The sequence below is a fragment of the Budorcas taxicolor genome, chromosome 20 (genome assembly GCF_023091745.1).
Source record: "Budorcas taxicolor isolate Tak-1 chromosome 20, Takin1.1, whole genome shotgun sequence".
Classification (NCBI taxonomy): domain Eukaryota; kingdom Metazoa; phylum Chordata; class Mammalia; order Artiodactyla; family Bovidae; genus Budorcas; species Budorcas taxicolor.
This window is the reverse complement of record NC_068929.1, coordinates 34,636,011-34,659,939: the sequence shown is the minus strand read 5'-3', so window position 1 is coordinate 34,659,939 and position 23,929 is coordinate 34,636,011. Positions and strand designations below refer to the sequence as shown.

The 23,929-nt window shown below is 37.4% G+C and overlaps 1 protein-coding gene across 3 annotated transcripts in view; it reads left to right on the top strand.

The window, feature by feature from the left end:
- NNT (nicotinamide nucleotide transhydrogenase) overlaps window positions 1-23,929 on the top strand; it is a 93,460-nt gene that overhangs the window by 46,065 nt on the left and 23,466 nt on the right. For all 3 annotated transcript variants that reach the window (XM_052659015.1, XM_052659016.1, XM_052659014.1), the window contains 11 exons: window positions 308-441; window positions 712-903; window positions 1,935-2,088; window positions 5,050-5,211; window positions 6,330-6,440; window positions 7,328-7,473; window positions 8,697-8,892; window positions 12,064-12,297; window positions 13,393-13,553; window positions 15,120-15,299; window positions 22,318-22,477. In XM_052659015.1, the coding sequence (XP_052514975.1) occupies window positions 308-441; window positions 712-903; window positions 1,935-2,088; window positions 5,050-5,211; window positions 6,330-6,440; window positions 7,328-7,473; window positions 8,697-8,892; window positions 12,064-12,297; window positions 13,393-13,553; window positions 15,120-15,299; window positions 22,318-22,477 (1,830 nt within the window). The remainder of the gene's footprint in view (window positions 1-307; window positions 442-711; window positions 904-1,934; window positions 2,089-5,049; window positions 5,212-6,329; window positions 6,441-7,327; window positions 7,474-8,696; window positions 8,893-12,063; window positions 12,298-13,392; window positions 13,554-15,119; window positions 15,300-22,317; window positions 22,478-23,929) is intronic.

Sequence of the window (23,929 nt, the reverse complement as noted above, 5' to 3'; positions counted from 1 at the left end):
TTTTTCACAAGTGGAGCTGGATGTAAACCAGCTGGAAAGAGCAGTGCTAGTTGAGGTTTCTGTGGTTAGCAGATGGCAAGAGTTGTTTGCTAGTTCAGTGGCTCCTTCCTGCCCACTGGCTTTGCGGTTCATGCTCGTCCCGTTTCTTCCTTAGGTGACCAGCCTTACCTTTGTTATGGGCTTTAAGGGGTTTCTTGAAAGGGTTCAGTTTGTGAGTACTCAGAGACTACCATAATAATTAGAATATAGAGTTTTAGAAACTCACCATGTGCTTTATACTGTTTTCCGTTTTCTTTGGTTTCACTAGGTAAAAAAGCTCCCATTTTGTTTAATAAAGAAATGATCGAGTCCATGAAGGAAGGTTCAGTTGTTGTGGATTTAGCTGCTGAGGCTGGCGGAAACTTTGAAACCACCAAGCCAGGAGAACTATATGTTCATAAGGTATAGCTCAGAGCTTCCTCTTGCTATGATCCTGATCCTTCATCTTTAGTGATTTGTGAGAGGGTGTTTGTTGCTTTAAATATTTAGAGAAACTGAGGCCGGTAATTTTCTAAAATTAAAAATAATCACATTTAAAGCTCTTTCTGAACTATGTATTCGTGTGTATATAAAGATGTATAATTTCAAAACTTAGCCTTGGCTGAGAATTATCCTGGAAAGAATGTGAGCATTTAGTAATAGACCTTTCTGACTGTATTTTTATTCATTTAGGGAATTACTCACATAGGCTACACAGACCTTCCCAGCCGAATGGCCACTCAGGCCAGCACCCTGTATTCCAATAACATCACCAAGCTTCTGAAGGCTATCAGCCCGGACAAAGATAATTTTTACTTTGAAGTGAAAGATGATTTTGACTTTGGTACAATGGGTCACGTCATTAGAGGAACTGTAGTGATGAAGGTGAGTAAAGAGATCTATTCCTTCCTGTGTTTTCATTTTGCATTTGTTCTAGGATTTTTGTTTATGGAAAAATCCTATCCTGGAATTGAGATATATTCTAATAAAGTATCAATGTGTTGGGTTTATGCCAATAAAAATTATTTAAAAATCCAGAACAACTTAAAAAAAAATATTGCAGATATACATGTGACTCACCTAAAAAAATAGAAGGTGGCGATGGCAACCCACTCCAGTACTCTTGCCTGGAAAATCCCATGGATGGAGGAGCCTGGTAGGCTGCAGTCCATGGAGTCGCTGAGTCGGACACGACTGAACGACTTCACTTTCACTTTTCACTTTCATGCATTGGAGAAGGAAATGGCAACCCACTCCAGTGTTCTTGCCTGGAGAATCCCAGGGATGGGGGAGCCTGATGGGCTGCCATCTATGGGGTGGCAGAGAGTCAGACACAACTTAAACGACTTAGCAGAAGCAGCAGCAGCAGCGCCTAAAATGTGTATTGCTTTTGAAAAACAGAAAACAAACAAAACCCCCAGAACTGAATAAAGTAAAAATTAAACATTCCCCCACCTCTCTTTTAAGTTCTGTTTTCTTCCTTATGTGTTCTATGCACATACAAATTGTACATCTATGTGTGTTTTCGTGACACAGCCATTATATATTTATGTACATGTATATGGTGCTAATGGTAAAGAACCTACCTGCCAATACAGGAGACATAAGAGAAGTGGGTTCCGTCCCTGGGTCAGGAAGATCCTCTGGAGGAGGGCATGGCAACTCACTTTGCCTGGAGAATCCCACAGACAGGGGATCCTGATGGGCTATAGTCCATAGGGTCATAGAGAGTTGGACACGACTGATGGAAGTGACTTAACATGCATGTACATGTTATGTATTTATATAAAGTGATGTTATAAATTATATGAACTTCTATATTTATTTAAAATTGTTTTTCAAAGAGTTTTTCTGCAACACTGAATTGACTGAATGCTGGATGGTTTAAAAAGTGCTGTTCTTCTAATTTCTGTTAGGATGGCCAAGTGATTTTCCCTGCTCCCACACCGAAAAATATTCCTCAAGGTGCCCCAGTAAAACAGAAGACAGTGGCAGAGCTGGAGGCTGAAAAAGCAGCTACTGTCACGCCCTTCAGGAAGACGATGACATCGGCTTCTGTCTATACAGCAGGTAAGGGTTCCTTCTATGAAGATTTAGGCTTCTTTGAATTATGACTGTATTATGTGAGTAATATATTAACTGTCAAAGTTAGTAAATTAAATGCAGTTGTCATTCATTGGATTCTCAGGACTTGACCTTGTTAGAAGCAGTTTTCACATGTAACATGTCACCTGTCCCACCTCTGTGGACTTGGAGACTGCATTGTCCACTCTCAGAGATGTAGGCACTGGGGTAAATGCTGGAATGAACAAGTAAGAAATAATACATAGGCGGTTAATGCTTTTCTTTTATAAAAAACATTTAAAATATAATTGTTAATGTTTTTATATATGTACACCAAATATAATGAGTAATGATGTATGTCAGATTGTGTTATAAAGTTCATCTAAATGTGGTTATTGATTTATTTTTTGTGGTTTATAAAACATCATTTGTGATTATCTGTATCTCTGGGTAAGATGGGAGGCCAAATATTTGCTTTTAAGAATAAACAGTAAGTTATTCATCTAGTAAAAAAAATTCAGTTTTTAAGTTTTTAATCTCTTTCTTTACAGTTTAACATAGATTCTTCATTTTCCAGTTAATCTTCATGAAGACACTAAAGAATCGTCATGAAATAGTGATAAATATTCATTCTGGCTATGAATTGTTAGAATTTGAAATATGGAGATTTGATTTTAAGTTGGTTTCTATCTCATAGAATGAATTAAAAATGTTTAGATCTGTGAGAGCCAAAATACAAACAAAAGCAAACTATAAAGAATTAAGGACCGGTACCAAGCACACAGAATTCTTGTAGCCTCAGCATTCTTCAAATTCCCATGTGAGGCCAGATGTTTTAAGCTAAATATGTAACTCTCCTTGAATAAAGAGCAAGTCTCAGCAAAATGACTGAAAAAGCCTTTAGTTGTGAACATTGTGAATAGATGGAGCAGTGTCCCTGTTTGCACTTACTTATTAAAAAGAAGGGACCATATTACTGGAGAATATGGTCAGTAGGTTGTAAATTTCCATTTCTCTTTGGGACTCATAAGGAAATGTAGTCAGATATAGCAATGATTTATTTTTCTAGGTTTCTCTTATGTTTATTGAGTCAAAGTTTATTGCGTTTTAATAGATGTGACAGTGGCATATCCCAGTGAATAAAAGGATGGCCTTCTGTTTATTTTTCTGTACCCTGAAAGTTCCTCCTTTATAATAAAGCCAAGTGTTTTTCCGGAACACTTCTACCATATGTTAACTAGCTTTCTTGAAAAAATGTGATTTGCTTTTTTTCCTTTTTTTTTTCCTGTTTTTCTTTTCTTTTTCCTTCATCATAGAGACTAAATGTAGCATATTTGACATTAATGAATGTCAAATGAAAAGACTTTAGTTTATTAAATAGTTAATAAGAAACCTTCAGCTGAGGAGTTTCTATCTTAGATGGCCAATACAACTAATTGCAGGTGATGATAACTTACTGCTTCATAACTAATGTGGGCATTTAGTGAGTGCTAGGCATCATGCTAAACACGTCACATGCCTTAGCTCATTTATTCCTTATAAGAACTCAATGAGTTGGGCATATTATTATTTTCTTTTTCCAAATGAAGACAGAAAGGATTAATAATGTTACAGAGACTACTGGAGCACAGAGAGGTTAAGTAAGTTGCCTGGGATCACGCAGCTAGCAAGCAGTAGAGCCAGAATTTGAACCAGGCAGCCTGGCTTAAGAAAACATATCCTTAAATATAACCCTGCACAGATTCTCTGATGCTTAACTGAAGCTCAAAACAATATTTTGTCTAACTCTCCCTCCAGATGGTTAACAGGCCATTCACGGGAGCCCTGGAAGTCTTATATGTGGGTAGGGAAATAAAACTGCATAAACTTCCCTAGTGGTCCAGTGGTTAAGACTCCACACTTCTACTGAAGGGAACACTGGTTCAGTCCCTGATTGGGGAGCTAAGATCATGGGAACTATGCCATGTGGGGTGTCTAGTAAACAAAATAAAAACTTTTAAAACTACAGTTTTACTGAATAGTTTAAAGTAACTTGTCAGTTGCTAATGTTTCAGCTATGCCACTTGTAAAGAAATAATCCATATCAAGGGGAAGAAGTACCTTATTCAAGGACGTTAAATTCCAGCATCCTGGTCATCCATTATGATTTGGTTTTCACTGACCGCTAGGTAACCCTCTCTTCTGTTGCAGAACAGCCATCCACATGTTTGCTGTTAGGAAAGGTGATAATTAAAGATGTATGTTGAGAGCTGAGTGTTTGTATTCTGCACATTCTTAATTTAATTTGTATTTTTTTCCCTTTTTCTTTGTAAAATCCTGTTTGCTGACTTGGTATTGAGGCTGGAGCTGACTGCCCCGGCCAGCAGTCCAGTCCAGATTCAGGAGCAATTGCAAAACTTCTGTCCCGGGTGGGTGGAAGCCATATGTTTTGGGGAGGTGCTGGAGTGAATGAAACCCTTCCTACTCTTTTAAAATCCCTCTTCCCAGCTAAATCTGAGAGTGACATGAAATAGGCCTCCCTAAAGTCTGTCTTATAAAGGTTGTGTCTTGCCCAAGTAGGAAATGCTTTGGTAGATCCTTTATAGGCCTATAATTCTGGAATAGAAACACTTGTATAAACACATGTGGCATCGTCAATGAAAGTTAGAGCAGAGAAGAGGACAAGTTATGCAGAGGAAAATGTGCAAATTATTATTAAGGTGACTCATAAATTTTACTAGATGTTTACAATTTATTTTAGGGGATGGTGGTCAGGAAGTTAAGTTTTGCTCACAATACCTTTAACTCACTTTCACCTCCCTTCCCAATAATGAAATGTCTTTAAAAAAAAACAGCTCATTATTTGCAAGGGTGTGAAATTTTAAAGCCTTGACTATGCCACATGTTTGTTTGTGTGTGGGTGTGCGTGTGCTTTTAATCCTCTTGAGATAATTGGATGTGAGCTCACATTCTTTCCTGTTTCTCCAGGTCTCACTGGGATACTAGGTTTGGGCATTGCGGCTCCCAATTTAGCCTTTTCCCAGATGGTGACCACTTTCGGCTTGGCTGGCATCGTGGGCTATCATACTGTCTGGGGGGTGACTCCTGCTCTCCACTCACCGCTGATGTCTGTGACTAATGCAATCTCAGGTTTGTTCCCCTCTTGTTTTCCCTTATCTTAGGTTTTCAAGGGCTTGTTCAACTCACAGAGTGCTTTCCATGAGGTTGATAAAGTCTGTGTTTCCAAATTGTAGGGCTTGGCATCGTGGTGGTGGTTGTGGTGACTTGGGCTCCCAGAGGTGGAGGGGTGGGGCTGGAAGTAAGAAGCCAGGGAAGTGTGTCAAGCCTTTGGGTTGCCCCCATTTCAAGCAGGGCAGAGCCACTGTTTCTTCTTTCAGTTATGATTTCCTTTGAAGAAACGATTCCTCCAAAGAAATTTGGAAGCAATGTTTCCCAGAAGCATGATGGTTCATGCAGTAGTGCACATGGCTCTTCCCAAGACTGTTCTCTGTTGTCCCTAGCAATGGCTCAGATCTGAGGAATGAGACCCACATTGGACAGATATGGGAGCCGCTGGCTCGGAAACCTCATGGCCCTGGTGAGCATCTCTTGCCACAGGCATAGCTTTCAGGATCTCCACCAGTGAGGTGAAAGTTGCTCAGATGTGTCCGACTCTTTGCAACCCCATGGACTGTAGCCCGCCAGGCTCCTCTGTCCATGGAATTCTCCAGGCAAGAGTACTGGAGTGGGTTGTCATTCCCTTCTCCAGCAGATCTTCCCAACCTGGGGATCGAACCCAGGTCTCCCACACTGCAGGAGGATTCTTTACCGTCTGAGCCACCAGGAAATCTCCACCGGGAACAAATCCAATCCCAAGAAGTACTCTGCTCAGGAAAGCTCAAAGCTGTGGCTCTCTCCATCATATATTTTTAGTTCATGTGTAGCATTTTCCAGTTCGGATGCTTCGTATCCAGCAGAGGTCCCTTTTCTCCACAAGCGATGTCATCTAATAACATTATTGCTTTATATCTTTATCAGGGGAACAGAGCTAGAAAGTTCAAGGTTAAAATTCTTATGCAGTTCAAGGTTAAAATTCTTACGCAAAAAGAGAAAATGTTTTGTTAACTCTTTGCCCATGAAAGTACTTCATTGAGAGTGTATGTGAGCTTTCTCCTTTATGGTGCGTGTGCTTGTGAGGTTTTTCACTGATGACATTTGCTTCGGCAGTGTGATTGTTTCTGTTTACCACATCCGTGCTTTCTTCCCAGGGTTGACTGCAGTCGGTGGGTTGGTGCTGATGGGAGGACACTTGTATCCTTCCACAACTTCTCAGGGCCTTGCTGCTCTTGCTACGTTCATATCCTCAGTCAACATTGCAGGTACGAGGATGGGGAAAGAACCCAGAGTGCTGTTTTTGGTGGAGACATGAGAAGCAAATATAAAATGATATACATTTGTTAAAATATGTATATTAAATATATAAAATAAGCATTCTGATTTTAAGAATTTAATCATGCCTTTTAAAAAATGTTTCACTCAGATTATAAATGCTCTGTGTGAATGGGAATTGGTTATTTTTGCCCATTGGTAATTTTTAGAAACTATTTGATAAAAGAACATCCCTACCCCTGAGTGCCCCAAAACAAATAAAATGATGTCTTGCTTCAGGTTAACTGGAAGGTTATTGCATGCATAGTTTTGAATTAAGCTGACTTAGATCTATCACCATAGCATCTTTAACTAAGTATACTTTTAGGTAAAACTTTAGGTTTTTGCCTTATCCTGTCCCATGTTCCTGAAAACTGAAAGCCTAGCACATGGCTTGTGTATGAAACCCATTTGATGCTATTTTGTACCTAAAAATTCTTTAATGTGTCCAGCAGACCTAGTACCTGCTGATATGGTATTTTTAAAAATCACTTATTCTAGGGTTTAACAAATAGAATAACCTATAAGAAAAAAATACTGGCCTTTTGATCTTTCACTTTCCTGAGCTATTTGAATAGCTTGTTTATTTTTAGTCATGCAGAAATAGCTGGTTCTGTGCTCTGATAGCAGATTTTCTTCTGAATGTCTCTAGGGTTCCCCCTTCAATGTAACTGGCTTGAATGATACAATAACTTCTAATTTTGAGGTTTTAAAATATTAACTTAAAATGGTAGTTATTCCTAGATGATAAAGGTATGCTCAACATAGAAAAATTTTAGCTCTTTAAAAATTATGTTGCTTAAGATACCTCTGTTTGTTTTATGTTTACTTTGATAAGGTGGCTTTCTGGTGACTCAGAGAATGCTGGACATGTTCAAGCGTCCCACTGACCCTCCGGAGTATAATTACCTGTATCTGCTCCCTGCTGGTACCTTTGTTGGAGGATATTTAGCCTCCCTCTACAGTGGTTATAACATTGAACAGGTGAGAATCTCTTTTGAAAGCTTTTTTTTGGTACTGTGTCTTTGTCCCAGTGAGATTACCATTACCAAAATTCTAATTCCACTAATCAAATACAACAGTAACTCTTGAAGCATCTTGATCAAATAGAACATTCTCATCCTCTTAAGAATCAGGACCCTGGTTTCTAGAGGCAGCTTTGCCCGCTAACTCTGCAAATACGGCTTTACCTGTTTGTCCCTACATTTTTTCACATGTAAAAAGAGTCAAGAAGGTTATAAGTGTCCTTTTTATGTACGTAGCTGGATTGTTGTGGGGATACAATGAAATAATAAGTTAAGAATTTGGAAATTTTTTATTAAAATACCGTCAGTCCTTTTCCTATTTATTTATTTCCTCTATGGATCTGGCAGGTGTTATGCCGGTGCATTTAAAAAAGAAAAGTTTAAAATGAATGCTGAGTAGGAAAACAGAAATAATCAAGTTGACCTTTGGAAAGTTCCATATCTAAATATAATTTATAATAGAGATTCAGCTTTGTTCTGAACTCAGTCATACCTTTGTTTTCAATGACTATTGTAGATTTCAGCCTCTCTGACAGGTGAAAAATCATGTCTCCCTTAGTTTCTGCTGTTTCTAACACGTATTTGTTGAATGAACACAGTCTCTGAGAAGAGTTAGAGTAGTGAGTCAGGGAGATTTATGTCAGCATCCCAGATTTGCTATTTAATGATCATTTGCCCTTAGAAAAATTATGCAGCCTCTTTATGCATTGATTTTCTTTTATAAAATGAGGATGATGATTCTCTCCTCCTGTGAATCTCATGATACGGGTTATAACTTGCAACGTATATAGTATGGTCTCTGGCACTTACAACCTCACGGGGTTGGCTCCCTTATAACATTGGGTCAGGTCTAGATCCCATAACTCCATTTAAATTTAGGTACTTTTATATGCATTTGTATGCTGTCAAGTCCAGAAGAAATCAGTGTATGTAAATGGTTTAATTGCAAGTACAATTTAAAGTATTTAGTATGTTAATATCCCCAATGGATAGGAATATATATTGCAATATTAAAAGAAGAGATCATATTGACTCTTTTAACTTTAAAATTGTCTGACTTTAAAATTGTCCTTAGAAATGTCTTTAGAGAATCATGTTTCCTCAAAGGAAGTTCTCTTTAAGCTGATGGACTAAAAGCTTTCAATAACTTCTCTCTCTGTTTCTTCCTTTTCTTTTGAAAAGATTATGTACCTGGGCTCTGGCCTTTGCTGTGTTGGTGCCCTGGCCGGGCTTTCCACCCAGGGGACTGCACGTCTTGGCAATGCTCTGGGCATGATTGGGGTGGCTGGAGGCCTGGCAGCCACCCTCGGAGGCCTAAAACCGTGTCCAGAATTGTTAGCTCAGATGTCTGGAGCAATGGCTTTGGGCGGTACCATTGGTAAGCACTTGTGGGTTCTGCCTTTATATAAACCCATGCCCTTTGAACACCTGAAGGCAGTTAGGCTCAGAGATTTAGGAATACGTTGTTAAGAGTAAGAACTTTTACTTGCACTTCAGTTTCTGAATATATATGTATCTGTTTGAAGCCCATATTGATAAAGGAATTAAGTTGCCTACTATGGAAGTTGCTTCAGTAAATATTTTGGCAAAAGTCATCATAGTTGGTATTGTAATTGTCATTCAGAAATAAACACTTGAAAACACTGAGTAATATGAACTGTGTCAGAAAAGTGGGCTAAGAAGTGCCTTTACTCAGTTCTTGTTTTCCTTTAGTGACTGTTCCTTTAGCTGATAATAGAACAGGAGATTAGAATACTTGTATGTATGTACTGTCTGGAGGCTCGTGTTTTATTCTGTTGGGTTTAAATAACAGCAGATGATCCGGCTTCAGACTTGTTAAAAACACGAAAACATGTGCCAGCAGAAAAACCACTGTTTTAATTTTATTCAGTAGTGTGTTGGGGTTGATTGTTAAATTTTCAGGAGTCTTTTGAACTGGTTGTTAACACAGCCATTATAAAAATTTAAATTATATAAACTTAAAACTAAATGAATTAGAAACAAAGGTAATAATTCTGAACACTCATGACTTTCCAATGAATTAACTAGCTTTTATTATCTCCACTTTTGAGATTATCCATGTGTCTTATGTCTGTGTGGTAGAAATGCTATGTAATTATGGGCTTCTGTGCATCTCTTCCTGAATCCATATTTAATGCCATCACATTGTAGCTTCAGATCAGCCATGGCAGTTGTATTTATACCATATAGGTCAACAAATGTTACAAATCTGGGATTCATTTACTGTTTTGTTGATTGTCCAGCCCTAAAAAAGTGATGGAGAAAATGTTAATGCAGTTTAAACTTAAATGTGTTTTGTCTGTAGCCATTATATTGTGAATTGCACAAAAAATGGAATATTCTTCTAGTATTTGGAAACTATTTTCAGATTCAGCAGAATTCCCACTCACATGGTTGACAATGAGTGAAGTTCTTATATATGCCTTGTTGTTTCACTGTCATTTTATTTGTTAAAGTAAACAATAATCTCAACCAGCATTCATGTGGGAACTATACTCATTTATCAGTTGCAAATGCTAGGTTGGCTACCAGAGTTTAGCAAAAAATCAACAAATGCATTCTGTGAAAGTCAATTGGCTAGATGAAGCTTACAATATAGAATATTGTATATATTTTTATTTTTTGAAACTTGTGTTCTAGATACCTTTTTATAAGTAAAAACTGTATTTACACACACACACTTTTTAAAAAAACTTAAAGTTGGTTTATTTAAGTATAAAATCAACAATATTCTAAGATTTGGAAGAGTAATACAAATATATGTATAACTATACATATATAATTGTCTATATCATTTCAGTGGATAAGAAAGTAATGACTTAGACCTACAGCTATTAAAAAGGTAATAAAAAGATAATAAACTATATTAAAGGTAGTAAAATAGTGTTATGCATAATTTTATAACTATATATTCCCAAGAATGATATAGGCTGAGATTTAAAAATTCATAGTAAAGATTTACATCTATTGAAATTGAAACAAAAAAGCATGCTTTCAGAAAAGTTAAGTTCATATAGTTTTACTAGTGAATTTTTCTAAATAGTTAAGGGAAAAATGAAACACCACTTTTACATGAATCTCTTTTGAGAATAGGAAAAAGGAGCATTCTCTAACCTATTCATTTTTTTACTTTTTTTGTATTGTAGTATAGCCGATTAACAATGTTGTGATAGTTTTAGGTGAACAGTGAAGGGACTTGGCCATACATACACATGTTTCTGTTTTCCTCCAAACTCCCCTCCCATCCAGGCACACACACCTGTTTTTATCCTGGGAGTCTGGTGGTTAAATACTTACCAGCACAGCTTTAGCTTACGTCTCGTATTTTATTTATCTGGGAAAGCGGTGCATACTTTCTTACAGTCCCTGGAAAGGCACGTGGAGGAAAATGCTTGTGCTGTAGTTTCATGGCAGGAAAACCTTTAGATGTGGTCTTTGCAAATATTATGAGCCCCAGTCCTGTGTATCATCTACCTGTAGCCAGGTAACTCCTTCAGAGTCTCCTGGTTTGGTTGTTTTCTATCCAGATTTTTGCATTTCATTACCTGTGGACTTGGCTTCCTTCTGCCCACCTGAAAACCTAGGCTGCCTTCATTCCAGCTGTTTCTTGTGTGCTGAGGGGCAAGTGATGCCTAATAGGGAAGGGAGCCTGGGCTGTTCATGCAGTCGGGAGAATTTAAGGGGTTTAGTTGGAACTTTAACTAATCTGAAGATGCATTAGTCCAGGGGAATGTTCAGAGTTTGTAAGGAAAAGTTGATGCTATGTGTTTGGGTTCTTTGGAGTTGGCATTGATTGATGAGGTGGTTGAAAGAACCTGCTATATGAAAGGGTATTTAAGCCAATGTTCTTGCCTGGATAGTCCTGTAAGAGAGTATTTTGCTAGGAAGTGGATAAATAGTTATTAATGACAGTGATGGATAACCTTAGTATTGTCTTTTTTTAAAATTGAGGAATAATTGACATATAATATTATACTGGTTTCAGATATGCAACATAATGAGTTGATATATACATATATATATTGCAAAATGATCGCTACAAAAAGTCTATTTAACATTTGTCACCATACATAAATTATTTTTTCTTTGATGAGGACTTTTAAGATCTACTCTTTTAGCACCTTTCAAATCTGCAATATAGCTTTATTATTAACTATAGTCACCATGCTGTACATTCCATCCCCAAGACTTACTCGTTTTATGATGGAAAGTTTGTACCTTTTGATCCCATTCACCCATTCTGCCCACCCCTTACCTCCTGCCTCTGGCAGTCACCAATTTGTTCTCTGTATCTATGAGTTTCTTTCTTTGTTTAGATTCCGCATATAAGTGAGATCATATGGTATTTGTCTTTCTCTGTCTGGCTTATTTCACTTAACATAATGCCCTAAAGGTCCATTCATGTTGTTCCAGTGACAAGATTTCCTTCTTTCATGTAGCCGAGTAATATTTAATTGTGGACCTTATTGGATTATTTCTCAAAGGTCTGTTATGCTTTAATTTTTCTTTGACTTTCATTTCCTGACAGGATTGACAATTGCGAAACGCATCCAGATTTCTGATTTACCTCAGTTAGTTGCTGCTTTCCACAGTTTAGTGGGATTGGCAGCTGTGCTTACGTGCATAGCTGAGTACATCATAGAATATCCACATTTCGCTACGGATGCGGCAGCCAATCTTACCAAGATCGTGGCCTACCTCGGTACTTACATCGGTGGGGTCACCTTCAGTGGGTCTTTGGTTGCCTATGGAAAATTGCAGGGTAAGTGATTCAATGTAACATGGAGGTGAATACTGTTTAGGGTGTTCAGGGGTCCATTTCAATATCAGAAAATGGCTTAGTAGTAGAATCTATTAGGCAAAGAGTATTTGTGTGACTCTGGGAAACACTATGAAAGTTTTTTTCTCAAACAAGATGGCTTCTCTTATTGGTCTTTACAAATCTCAGAAAGCTTTGAAGCCAAGGCTTCTGCAGACAGCTCATGGAGGAAACTAGTGCACAGAAATTTGCCTACAGGGACTAGTTGACATTTGATGATACATATGAACAAAATGACATCTTTGTAATTTTTGGTTAGAGATGCCTGTATAGCATTCACAGGAAAGAACTTTATACATTTCCCAGAATAGAGAGAGGCTTATTGAATAATGTGTGATTAGTATACAGTACTTACTTAAAGATAAATACACCTTTTTTGAGGTCTAGTGTGGCGGCTTTGGCAACCATTAAAGCCAGTCGTGAAAACAGAAGTGGAGGGGAAAAAAAAAACTCTCATAGCTGCTTTCAGTGTTTTCATGAAAACACGAGTCTCTGGAAAAACAAGTTTGTGATTTAAAAACCTGGTCTTGCTTCTCAGTAATCAGTCATTAGAATTAAGTGGGGAACATCGTGAAACTTAAAAATCACAGAAGAGCTTAATGCCTATGATATGTTCTGTCTTTAAAAGAAGCAAACAAGGACCCTTCTCCCTTGGGCTCAGTTGATAGAATCAGAAAAACGAATGGTCTAAGACTCAATTTTGAAGTTGTAAATAAATAAGACCACACTTAATTTCTGTATTGGTCATATGGGGAAGAAAAATCACTTTTCATGATTCCGTGACAAAGAGTAATGAACTTGTGTGATCAAAGGACAGTTAAGCTGAGCCATCCTTTTCCCACTTTCATTAATGTGTATCTGTAAGAACTCTAATGTATGCTTTCATGTTTCAGTAGCTGGTGATAAAAAGTACTATTTTAAGTAGCATGTTTTTTTCCTAATATTACATTTGGTAGCTTATGATTAAATGACTGAGAGTGTTTGAGGGGATTTCTTGGGACACGTCTTGGGTACTGATGGTCCCATCCTCCACCCTAGGAATCCTGAAGTCCGCCCCTCTCCTGCTCCCTGGGAGGCACCTCCTCAACGCAGGCCTGCTGGCTGCCAGCGTGGGCGGGATCATCCCCTTCATGATGGACCCCAGCTTCACCACTGGCATCACCTGTTTGGGCTCTGTGTCAGCCCTCTCTGCTGTCATGGTAAGAGGTCAGAGATGGAAAGCATGTTCTTAGTGAGGAACTAAGTATTTTATTAGGTTATAGTCTATTATTTCTGTCTCATCAAGACCCCTGATGGAATAAAAATGTTTTAATATGCTGTTATGTGTTCATCTTCGTAGAGTCTGAACAATATAGAAAAGTGTAAGAATAAAGTCCCCCTTCTCTTCACTTACTCACTCCTGTCCAGACTGTCACATGTGACACCTTTATTGCTCTGGGGTCTTTTTACTGGATTAGTGTGTCGGTCAATAGGAATTTAAAGAGCCAAGAGTTTCAGTTCTGTTCATCAGGTGCCTGCTGTGTGACAAGCCCTCAAACAGGTGTCAGAGAGACCCTGCCCATTGGTTGCTCTCACATTTGCTGGAAGCTCTGATATCAAGCCAAATAGTCATATAAAATGAAATGCATTTATTAAACCCTGTGTGTTCAGTAGGGGTGTTCAGAGAAACCTCCTAGGATAGGTTGTTCTTCCTCTTCCTCTCTGTTTATTGCATTTAGTATGTGGGTACATAACAGTATTCTGTGTGTCTGTATGTCACACTTTAGCATTCTATTAGAGCAATGTATGGCGCTGCTGTACTAGCTGTGTGTCGTTCACGGATTACTTCATGTTTGTCTAGTATACTCTTAGTGTATACTTCATTGTCGAAATGAAGTTAAAAATTTAAAAAATCATCTATGATGTTTAGCACAAAGTTAGACATATAGTAATTGCTTCAGTTTAGTTCAATCACTCAGTTGTGTCTGACTCTTTGCAACCCCATGAACTGCAGCATGCCAGGCTTCCCTGTCCATCATCAACTCCCAGAGCTTGCTTAAACTCATGTCCGTCGAGTTGGTGATGCCATCCAACCGTCTCATCTTCTGTTGTCCCTTCATTTTATGATTATTTGGCTTGATATCGGGGCTTCCATCAAATGTGAGAGCAACTAATGGGCAAGGTCTCTTTGACACTTGTTTTATTTTAGAGGGCTTATCACACAGTAGGCACCAATGAACAGAACTGAAACCCTTGTCTCTTTAGATTCCTATTGACCGAAACATTGATCCAATGAGAAGACCCCAGAGTAATAAAGGTGTCACATGACAGTTTGGACAGGAGTGAGTAATTGCTTAGTCACCCAAAGCTCTACCCTCAGATTTTCAAACCAATAAGACTGGGCTTGTATTTGAGTTTTAGCTGCTTCACTTGGCACCAACAGGACCCTCCCTGCTCATCAGCTAAAGTCATAAAAATTGTAACATCAACTCAGTGCTATTACTTTTTTCCAAGTGTAGACCCCTCTCCAATTTCTGCCTGCTCATGGTTAGTGCCTCTCAGGGATTTGGGGATTTTTTTTTTTTTTGCAGGTGGAAAATATGATTCAGTGTTTTCACTTGTTATATCTGTAGGAGAGTTGGTCTGATAGGGGTCATTCCCAGGCATGGAATTTACATGTAAATATATTAATTGGAAAACTGGAATGATTATGAACCACAGTGCTCGGTGTCAGAGGTTCCTTTCCAATGCGTGAATTTTGAATTCCACTCTGGTTTTTGTCCTAGGGTGTGACTTTGACGGCTGCCATTGGGGGTGCTGACATGCCTGTGGTCATCACTGTGCTGAACAGCTACTCAGGCTGGGCCCTGTGTGCAGAGGGCTTCCTGCTCAACAACAATCTGCTGACCATTGTGGGCGCGCTTATTGGCTCCTCGGGCGCGATCCTGTCCTACATCATGTGTGTGGTAAGGAAGCAGCCAGTGAAGGAGAAGGAAATACTGTTCTGAAAATCAGGACCTGTCTGTTATTTCTTTTATTTGTAGTAAAAATGACCATGTCAGTTCTTTTTCTCTCTCGCAGAAATATTGGAGTGTTTCATTTGAATGAATTTGCCAGACTGCTTGTAAAGTACCTGAGTGTAGATAATTTATAAAATTAAATATCAAGACAAAAATCTTCTAACTTCATCTGGTGATTAAAACACTTAAGATTTTATTTTTTATTTTTTTCTATGTGTATTCCAGATCTCTGTGTTTACTTGTCTGATCATATTGTATATTGTACGTTAGTTGCTCAGTTGTGTCTGACTCTTTGCGACCTCATGGGCTGTAGCCCCCCAGGCTCCTCTGTCCATAGGATTTATATTTAATTTTTTTAACCTTCCGAGTGATAGTCTTGATGCTTATATTAAAAATGCTGTTTAAGTAGTGCTTTTAGGGTTTCATACTAATCTATCATATGGATATTCAAGATTTAATTCTTCCCCAATGCTTTACCTTTAATGTTGTTTGATTTTTCTTTCTTGTGCATAAGTACGTTTGGCATTTCTGATTTTTGTCTTAGGATGATTCCTAGAAGTAAAGGGTGTGTTCATTTTTGGGGCTTTGTCTTCTTTTTGTCATGTGGTTTCCAGAAAGCTTGCTGCAATTTACAGTCTTATCTTGAAGTTTTGTGGTCAGCATGGTTTGAAAAAAAAATTAACAAGGCAAATACTTCCTAGCTTCTTTTTTGTTTCTAATTCTTTTTTTAATGGCAAGAAGATAACCTGCAAATAGTTTTGACTAAAGCACTTTTTTCAAATGATAGCTATTATTCTCTAAATAATGGTTTTGAATGGCTGTGAAAGGGCAAGCATGAAACTGGGTAAAGTCAGAACTGCTTTTATACTGATTGATCATTCAGGCAGAAAAATGACTCCACCTTCATTCTTTTATTAGAAGTTTAAAAGCCCTTATTTTATAACTCAGAATTTCTCTTATGTTTTAATTTAAAATTGAATGCTAAAATTATCTTTTCATAATGAAAAATTAGTTTTCTTTGGACATACTGTAAGTACAAAAAATTGAAAGCCTCAGTTCAAAACCAGCTGAGAGGTTTCACATAAAATCCTTCAAGTTGTTCAAGGAGTTTGGAAAGGTGTTTCTTATTGGAAGAGTGTCAGGCTTTGGAGTATTTTTTTTAAAGCAAATGTTTATAAAGAAGAAAAATTTATTCAGTTGTATTAGAAATAGTTTTCTTGCTTCATTTGGTAAATTTGAATGACCAGTGGGGGGCAGCAGATTGTCACTAATACTTTTTTTTAATTTTTATTTTTACTTTATTTTACTTTACAATACTGTATTGGTTTTGCCATACATTGACATGAATCCACCACGGTACTTAAAACTTACTGTGTGTGTGCTCAGTTGAGTCCTCTGTGCAGCCCATAGACTCTAGCACACCAGGCTTCTCTGTCTATGGATTTTTCCAGGCAAGAATACTGAAGTGATTGCCACTTCCTACTACAGGGGATCTTCCTGACTCAGGGATTGAACCCACATTTCTTGCATCTCCTGCATTGGCAGGGAAGCACCTAGCACCTCCTGGGAAGTCCCACTTAAACTTATGGTTGATGTCAAATACTAATTTTAAAATTAAATGGGAGGATTTGAATTTTTACAAGGCCAGTGGGGAGAGGAAGGGGGGGACTTGTATATAGTTCTTGAAAAGTCAACATGGGTACTTTCTAATCTTTATTCTTTTTTTTTCTCTCTCTTTTTTTAAAATTCTTTTTCTCTTAAATGGTTTTCCTTGTTGTTGTTCACTTGCCCAGTCGTCTCCAACTCTTTGTGACTCCATGGACAGCAGCACACCAGGCCTCTCTTTCCCTCACCATGTCTTGAAGTTTGCCCAAGTTCATGTCCATTGCATCGGTGATGCCATCCAGCCATCTCATCCTTTGACGCCCCTTTCTCCTATCCTCAATCTTTCCCAGCATCAGGGACTTTTCCAATGAATCGGCTGTTCGCATCAGATGACCAAAATACTGGAGCTTCAGCTTCAGCATCAGTGCTTCCAATGACTATTCAGGGTTAATTTCCCTTAAGATTGACTGGTTTTAATCTCCTTGCTGTCCAGGGGACTTTCAGGAGTCTTCTCCAGCACCACAGTTGGGTTCTTAAATTTATCCACAGTGTTCCCCAACCTTCTGTGTCTTTTATTTCCTCTCTTTCCCCCTGTTCACTTAGTTTCTTCTGTTGTTATAGTAACTATAATAACTTTTGAAATAGCATTTCTATAGCTTTAACTAGAATAAGGTATAAAAGGCACTTGTTGAAAGTACTCTTCTACATGTGTTTCTGCAATCATATCGTCTTTCTCTTTGTTTTCAGTCGCGTCAGGTGGCCAAAGTATTGGAGCTTCAGATTCAGCGTCAGTCCTTCCAATGTACTTTTGCAGTTATGTTATCTTTCTCTAAATTTTTATCTGTTCTTTCGTATTTATTGACCCATTTTTGCTGTTCTTTTCTATTTTCACTGCCTCAGGCATGTCATTTACTGTCAGCATACCTCAGATATTTCTTAATACCTGTATCGTATATAAGGCTAACAAGGTCTCATAGCTGTCTGTGACTGTAGAAATCACACTCGGTCAGATTGCTACTCTATAATAGCAAATTGTAGTAATTTGGAATCAAGAACAATTGAAGCTTTAATTTTTAAAAAATATTATTTGATTACAAAAATAAATGATACTTAATGAAACATCTTTCATTAAGAAAATAGAAAAGGATAAATAAGTATATATAAAATTATTTACAATCCCATTATCACTTAACTGTTAACATTAGTCTTAATTCTTATCTTTTTTCATATGTATATGTTTAAATACATTCTATGTTAACATTTAGTTTTCTTACCAATAAAGTTTAGTGTCTACATATTATATCACAAAGATATATCATAATTTATTTATCCAAGTCTATGACAGTAGTTGTTTTTAACTTTTTTTTTTTGCTGCACTGTTCCTCCTTAGGCATCATGGATTATTTTCTTAGATCAAATTTCTGTGAGTACAATTACTTGACCAAAGGGATTAAGATTGTTTTCTTCGCTGTCGATATTGATAAGTTGATCTTCAAAGGACAGTCCAGTCAAAGCTCCCACCAGTGATGTGTGGGGTGCTTGTGTTACTGCTCACTGTCCATTCCTATGACTTCTTGCAAAACAAACAAGACAACAAAAACACGCCTGCCACGTTTTATATTTCAAAAGTACAAATTTCCTTTCCTTTTCAATTTTCCTGCTCTCTGACTTTTCACATTAATCTTCATTGATTCTTAGCTTTATTATAGGAAATTGCTTATTTCTTATAATAAGCAATTAATTATAAGCAATTGTTTCTCCATGGCTTGTGCTTAGCAGCTTAGAGTGGTTCATAATAATAATAAAAGTGAAATAGCTGCTCGTAATTGGATGTAGTATACTATGCTGGGTGCTTTACAAATGTTGACTTCTAATTCTCAAACTAATTCTGGAGGTAGGAAATATTCTCATTTTACAAGGAAGCTATTTTAAGACACCATTTATTATTTGCCTTTGTGTTTGTGGAGCCTGCCCTCACACCTGGCACATTCAAGTGAATATAGCAATTTTAAAATGAATGTTTTATTAGCTCATTTCCCATTTTGGAATCCTCTTCGGGAAGTTATGGTAGCAGAAATACTACTTCTTATCAATAGCTGTTAATATTACTAGTACGTTTACCTTCATAATTTTATCATTTATTGAAGGAAAAATCCAAACCAGAGCGGAGTGGTGGAGTGGTTTTATTATGTGAGAGGCGATGGAATGGACCCTAAGTGTAACCATCATCCTGAAAATTGAATATTTGTTCTGACAAAGAAGTCTTTAGGGTATCCTCTGAGCGTAATGCTTGGTTACATGACACCCAATATTATAAAAACTAGAAAATGTCAAAAGTGTGCAAATAGCCAGCTCAAATGAATGATTTGCTTTATATCCAGAGGTCATAGAGACAGACGTTGACCTCTTTATGATTTTATAGTTCATTTACTTGAGATAGTGTCCAAATTAGGGTTTGGGATATAGAGGGCTTTCAAAAATGCAACATCATTCTCAGACTAAATTCTCTGATTTGTGTACTTTGCTGCTTGTTTCCAAATGAAAATAAAGCAGAATGAAGTAAATGAAAGCCAAACCCCAAATAATTTTTTTTGCCTTGTGATGAACTAATTAGCACCTACAAAGCATTGAAACGAGGGGATGCTAGTCAATGGTATACATGTTATTTTTGCTTTGGTTTTGTTTATTTTATGATCTTCCTTTGTTTTCATATTTATTTCTTAATTTGCTTGGAATTATGTGAATTAAGGATCTCTTTAATGTAGCATACAATTTTCATTACGGGGCTTAATAACTTAAAAGGAACAGTCCTGGACAGTGTTGCAAATGCTTTGTCTTGGAACTTGGGAACTCTTCAGGCTGTGGATCAGTGGTCACAGGGTAGTCTCATCAAGTCTTAAGCATGCCAAAAAAATAAAATAAAAAAAGGAAACAAAACAAAGCCCTAAACCCTAAACGTTTATTGGAAATATGATGTTGCAATGGTAAATTCAGAGATGAAGTTTGATTTAGTTTTTAAGAGACCATGTGGAATTGGTGTAATGGTGATATAATTGAGGATATGTGTTTAACAAGTTGACTTTGATTGTTAAATTACTGTGTGGTTCCCTATTTTTTCTTGTAAGATACCATCAGAAGTGGGTACACACTAATTAAATATTCTCAGAAATTCTTTCCTTCTCCTCCATTCAGCTTTATGGGAAGAAAAGAAGGGTTCCTTTTAAGCCAAGTGAGAGAAAATTGGTCGTATTCTTCTACGTCCTATTCCTCTGTCATCTGTCTGTCTATAGGGCTGTGTGATGCAGGTGATAGAGCCTTTTTGTACGTTTCACTGAAAGAAAATTATAGCAGAAATATTTTAGTGTTTGAAATTGTTCTTTGAAACCATTTTAAGGGCAAAAATTGATAGAACACATATTTTTAGTAATTTAGTTTCAAAATCCTGTGATTCAAAACTGGAAAGGATTTATAAGAATCAGCAGATGTTGAATGTTTGGGAAGTCTCAGATATGGCTGTTTGGATTTTCATTCAACCTTGGATTTAAGTAGAGGAGGTTGTGTTAAGAATTTGAAACTTCATGTTGGATTAGGATGAAGAACTTAAAAGCATCACTTTAATTTTTCTCTGATCCTCTTATCTGTTAGTAATATGCATAAGGATATTCTGAGCTTTATTTTATATGTAATAATCTTAGGCAAATTTACCAGACTCTGGGCTCTGTAAATGTGAATGTCTGATAAATGAGGTTAGGTCAAAGGAACAACTTAAAAATTCTGACTTTTTGATCCACATCTTTGAAACATAAGTGAGGCTCTCCTCTTCTCTTCTCTTTTCCTGCCTTCGCTCTGTCCTACTTCAGCAGTTTATGTAAATCTCTCTGCTAAGGTGGTAGCAGGCTGGCCTATCTTTGGATGAGTATTTTTTTTTTCCCCTCTGATGTATTACTTGTCACTGAAAGTCTCCAGATGCTTTTTGCTCTTTAATAATAAAGGGTTGTCTTTTTTAAAAAAGTTTAGTTTGACACTTGTATAGCTTTAAAATAGTATAAATGATGGATCAATGATATGTTTATTCAAACCCTTAAAATAAGGTTTAATTGTTTGGAATTTTTTTATGAAATGATATCAGTTATGATCAGTTAGGATGACTACTTTGATCATGTATAGTGTTCTGAAAATGCTTTTGGTTACTAAAAACATCCAGCGTCTGATCTTTTATTTTTGTCATTTTATTTATTTATTTTTTTACCACCACACCTCTCAAGATCTGCAGACAGTTTTCAAATCCGTTATTGTCACATGGTCCAGGTGTGTTTGTATGGTACATTCTTTAGTTCACTTGCTCAGTTGTGTCCGACTCTTTGCGATCCCATGAACCACAGCACTCCAGGTTGGATGATTGTAAATGAGCATCCAATAAATGCCTCCCACTTACTTTTTCATTGGATGGTTTTACTAGTTAAAAGGTGGGTGTAAATTTTAGTGAAGCAGGGTATAAACTTACTCATTTACCTTTTGGAAGTGAACTATTTAAAAAGGCTAATGATGAATCCAGTCACTTCTGTTCTTGCTTCTTGGAGCTGTAGGTGCTTTGAAGTGTCAACTCCTTCACTTTTTTTTCTTGACGGCAGAGGGCAGCAGACTTCTAAATGATAGGGGTCTCTATCCTTTGATTCTTCCCTGTTGCCTCTTGACAGCTTGAACTTGTAGCAGAATTCACGTGAGATATCGGTAGGTAGAGGCACCTTGTAAAATTTCTATAGCCTTCATTCTCTTTTACTCAGGTGAAATACATGCCAATATGGAGATAGAACGTGCTTAGTCAGTAGGCAGATAAGAATGACTAGATCAGAGTTTTTAGGCCTTCTCTGGTGGCTCAGATGGTAAAGAATCTGCCTACAATGATGGAGACCCAGGTTTGATACCTGGGTCAGGAAGATGCCATGGAGAAGGGAATGGCTACCCACTCCAGTATTCTTATCTGAAGAATTCCATGGGCAGAGGAGCCTGATGGGCTACAGTTCATGTGGTTGCTAAGAGTTGGACATGACTGAACAACTAGTACTTTTTAAATATATATGTTAAAATCACTGGTAATTTTCCATTAAATGCCTTTCTAAAATTTATTTTGATGGAAAATATATCAGTGTGAAGTTGATTTTGTAGAAAACAATGATGTGATTTCCCAGATGTCTTTTTATCATTTAAATTTTTGAAATAATTTTCAGACACTCGATCAAATTTATTTGGTTAAAATGTTTTAGGTGATCAAGTAAATGTCTTTAATTGACTCTGACTATCATATGCACAGAAAATTTATGTGGATTAAATTTTCACAGCTGATAATTTTTCTTTCCAGGCAATGAATCGCTCCCTGGCTAATGTGATTCTTGGAGGCTATGGTACCACTTCAACAGCTGGTGGAAAACCCATGGAAATTTCTGGCACACATACAGAAATCAACCTTGACAATGCAATTGACATGATTCGAGAAGCTAATAGCATTATTATTACTCCAGGTAAAAAACCAAAACCCAAAAGGAAATAACCTATAATCACTTAAAGTAATTTCTTGTAATAGGAAAAATCAAATTGGAATTTACTCATTTTTGAAAGTATAATGGAAATTTAGAAACAACTCTGTGATTACTAAGTGAATAGTTCTGGAATTCTTGGCTTAGGTTAATAGTTTGGGAATCATATAGAGATTTTATAAGTTGAGGTAATAGATTCTACCTGTGTTTTTCTGTGATTCAGTACAAAATGTTTAAATCATCTTTGAGTCTTGGTTAATTTTTTTTTTCTCATTGATAAATTTTGGGCCTATGTCAGAATTAGATAGTATATTAAAGTGTTCAACTCACTCGTTAGACTTACTCAGTAAAGGTTGGTAAATGTTAATGTCTTTCTTTCTAAAAGTAAATATTTTTAAAAAAAATCTTTGAAAATCATGTGATTTCCAACAAGATGAGGTAACAAGTCCAGTAGAAAGGACTTGGTCTAGAAGTCATAACACCTTACTTCTGTTTTTCATTTTGCCTCTAATAATTGACATGTGGCCCACTTGGTGGGCCTGTTTCAATTTCCCAATTTCCTGAGGCTTAGCCCAGTACTTCTTTACTCATCAAAGAATGTCATTGCATTTGATTTCAGATTAGAATTTTAACTCTATCATGCTATCATAGAAGTTTTCTGTAAAGGAAATCAATTGATTTTGTCATGTGGGTAGTTTGTTGGTTGACTATGTGAAAGTGAAAGTAAGTGAAGTCGCTCAGTCGTGTCTGACTCTGCGACCCCGTGGACTGTAGCCTACCAGACTTCTCCGTCTGTGGGATTCTCCAGGCAAGAATACTGGAGTGGGTTACCATTTCCTTCTCCAGGGGATCTTCCCGACCCAGGGGTTGAACCCGGGTCTCCCGCACTGGAGGCAGATGCTGTAAACAACAAACATTAGCAGAATTGAAACTTCAGGTGACAGTCTTCTCAAGTGGGGACAGCTTTATTTTTCTCAGGGTATTTGAAACACATGGATTTGGGGATTTGGCTTCTCAAAGATGGAGCTGCTACTGTCAGCTAGCGTGTGTGTGAGCAGGTAAACCAAATATGCTATAAGCCTCGGACCTTCCTGCAGCATGGGTTGTCCCAGCCAGAGTGCATTGGTGTTACCTGTTGAGAAACATTGTCCTGGGGTGTGAAAGTGGAGAGTAAATGCCCTTTAGGCATTTTCCATATAGTGGAGAAGTCAGATCAGTAAATAATGCAAGATGGGTTATGATGAGAGCTGCATTGGACAATGTAGGCATGTTTTCTATCACGGGGAATCTAAGGATTGTTGGGAAGTCTGGATTTGTGTTGGACCCCTGAGGGTGGATGGTATTGGGGTGGGGGAGGTAGGGGGGATACCTTGAGCAGAGATCGGTCTTTGAAAAAATGAGGGTAGGAAAGGGGGGATAGATAGGAGATTCACTGGA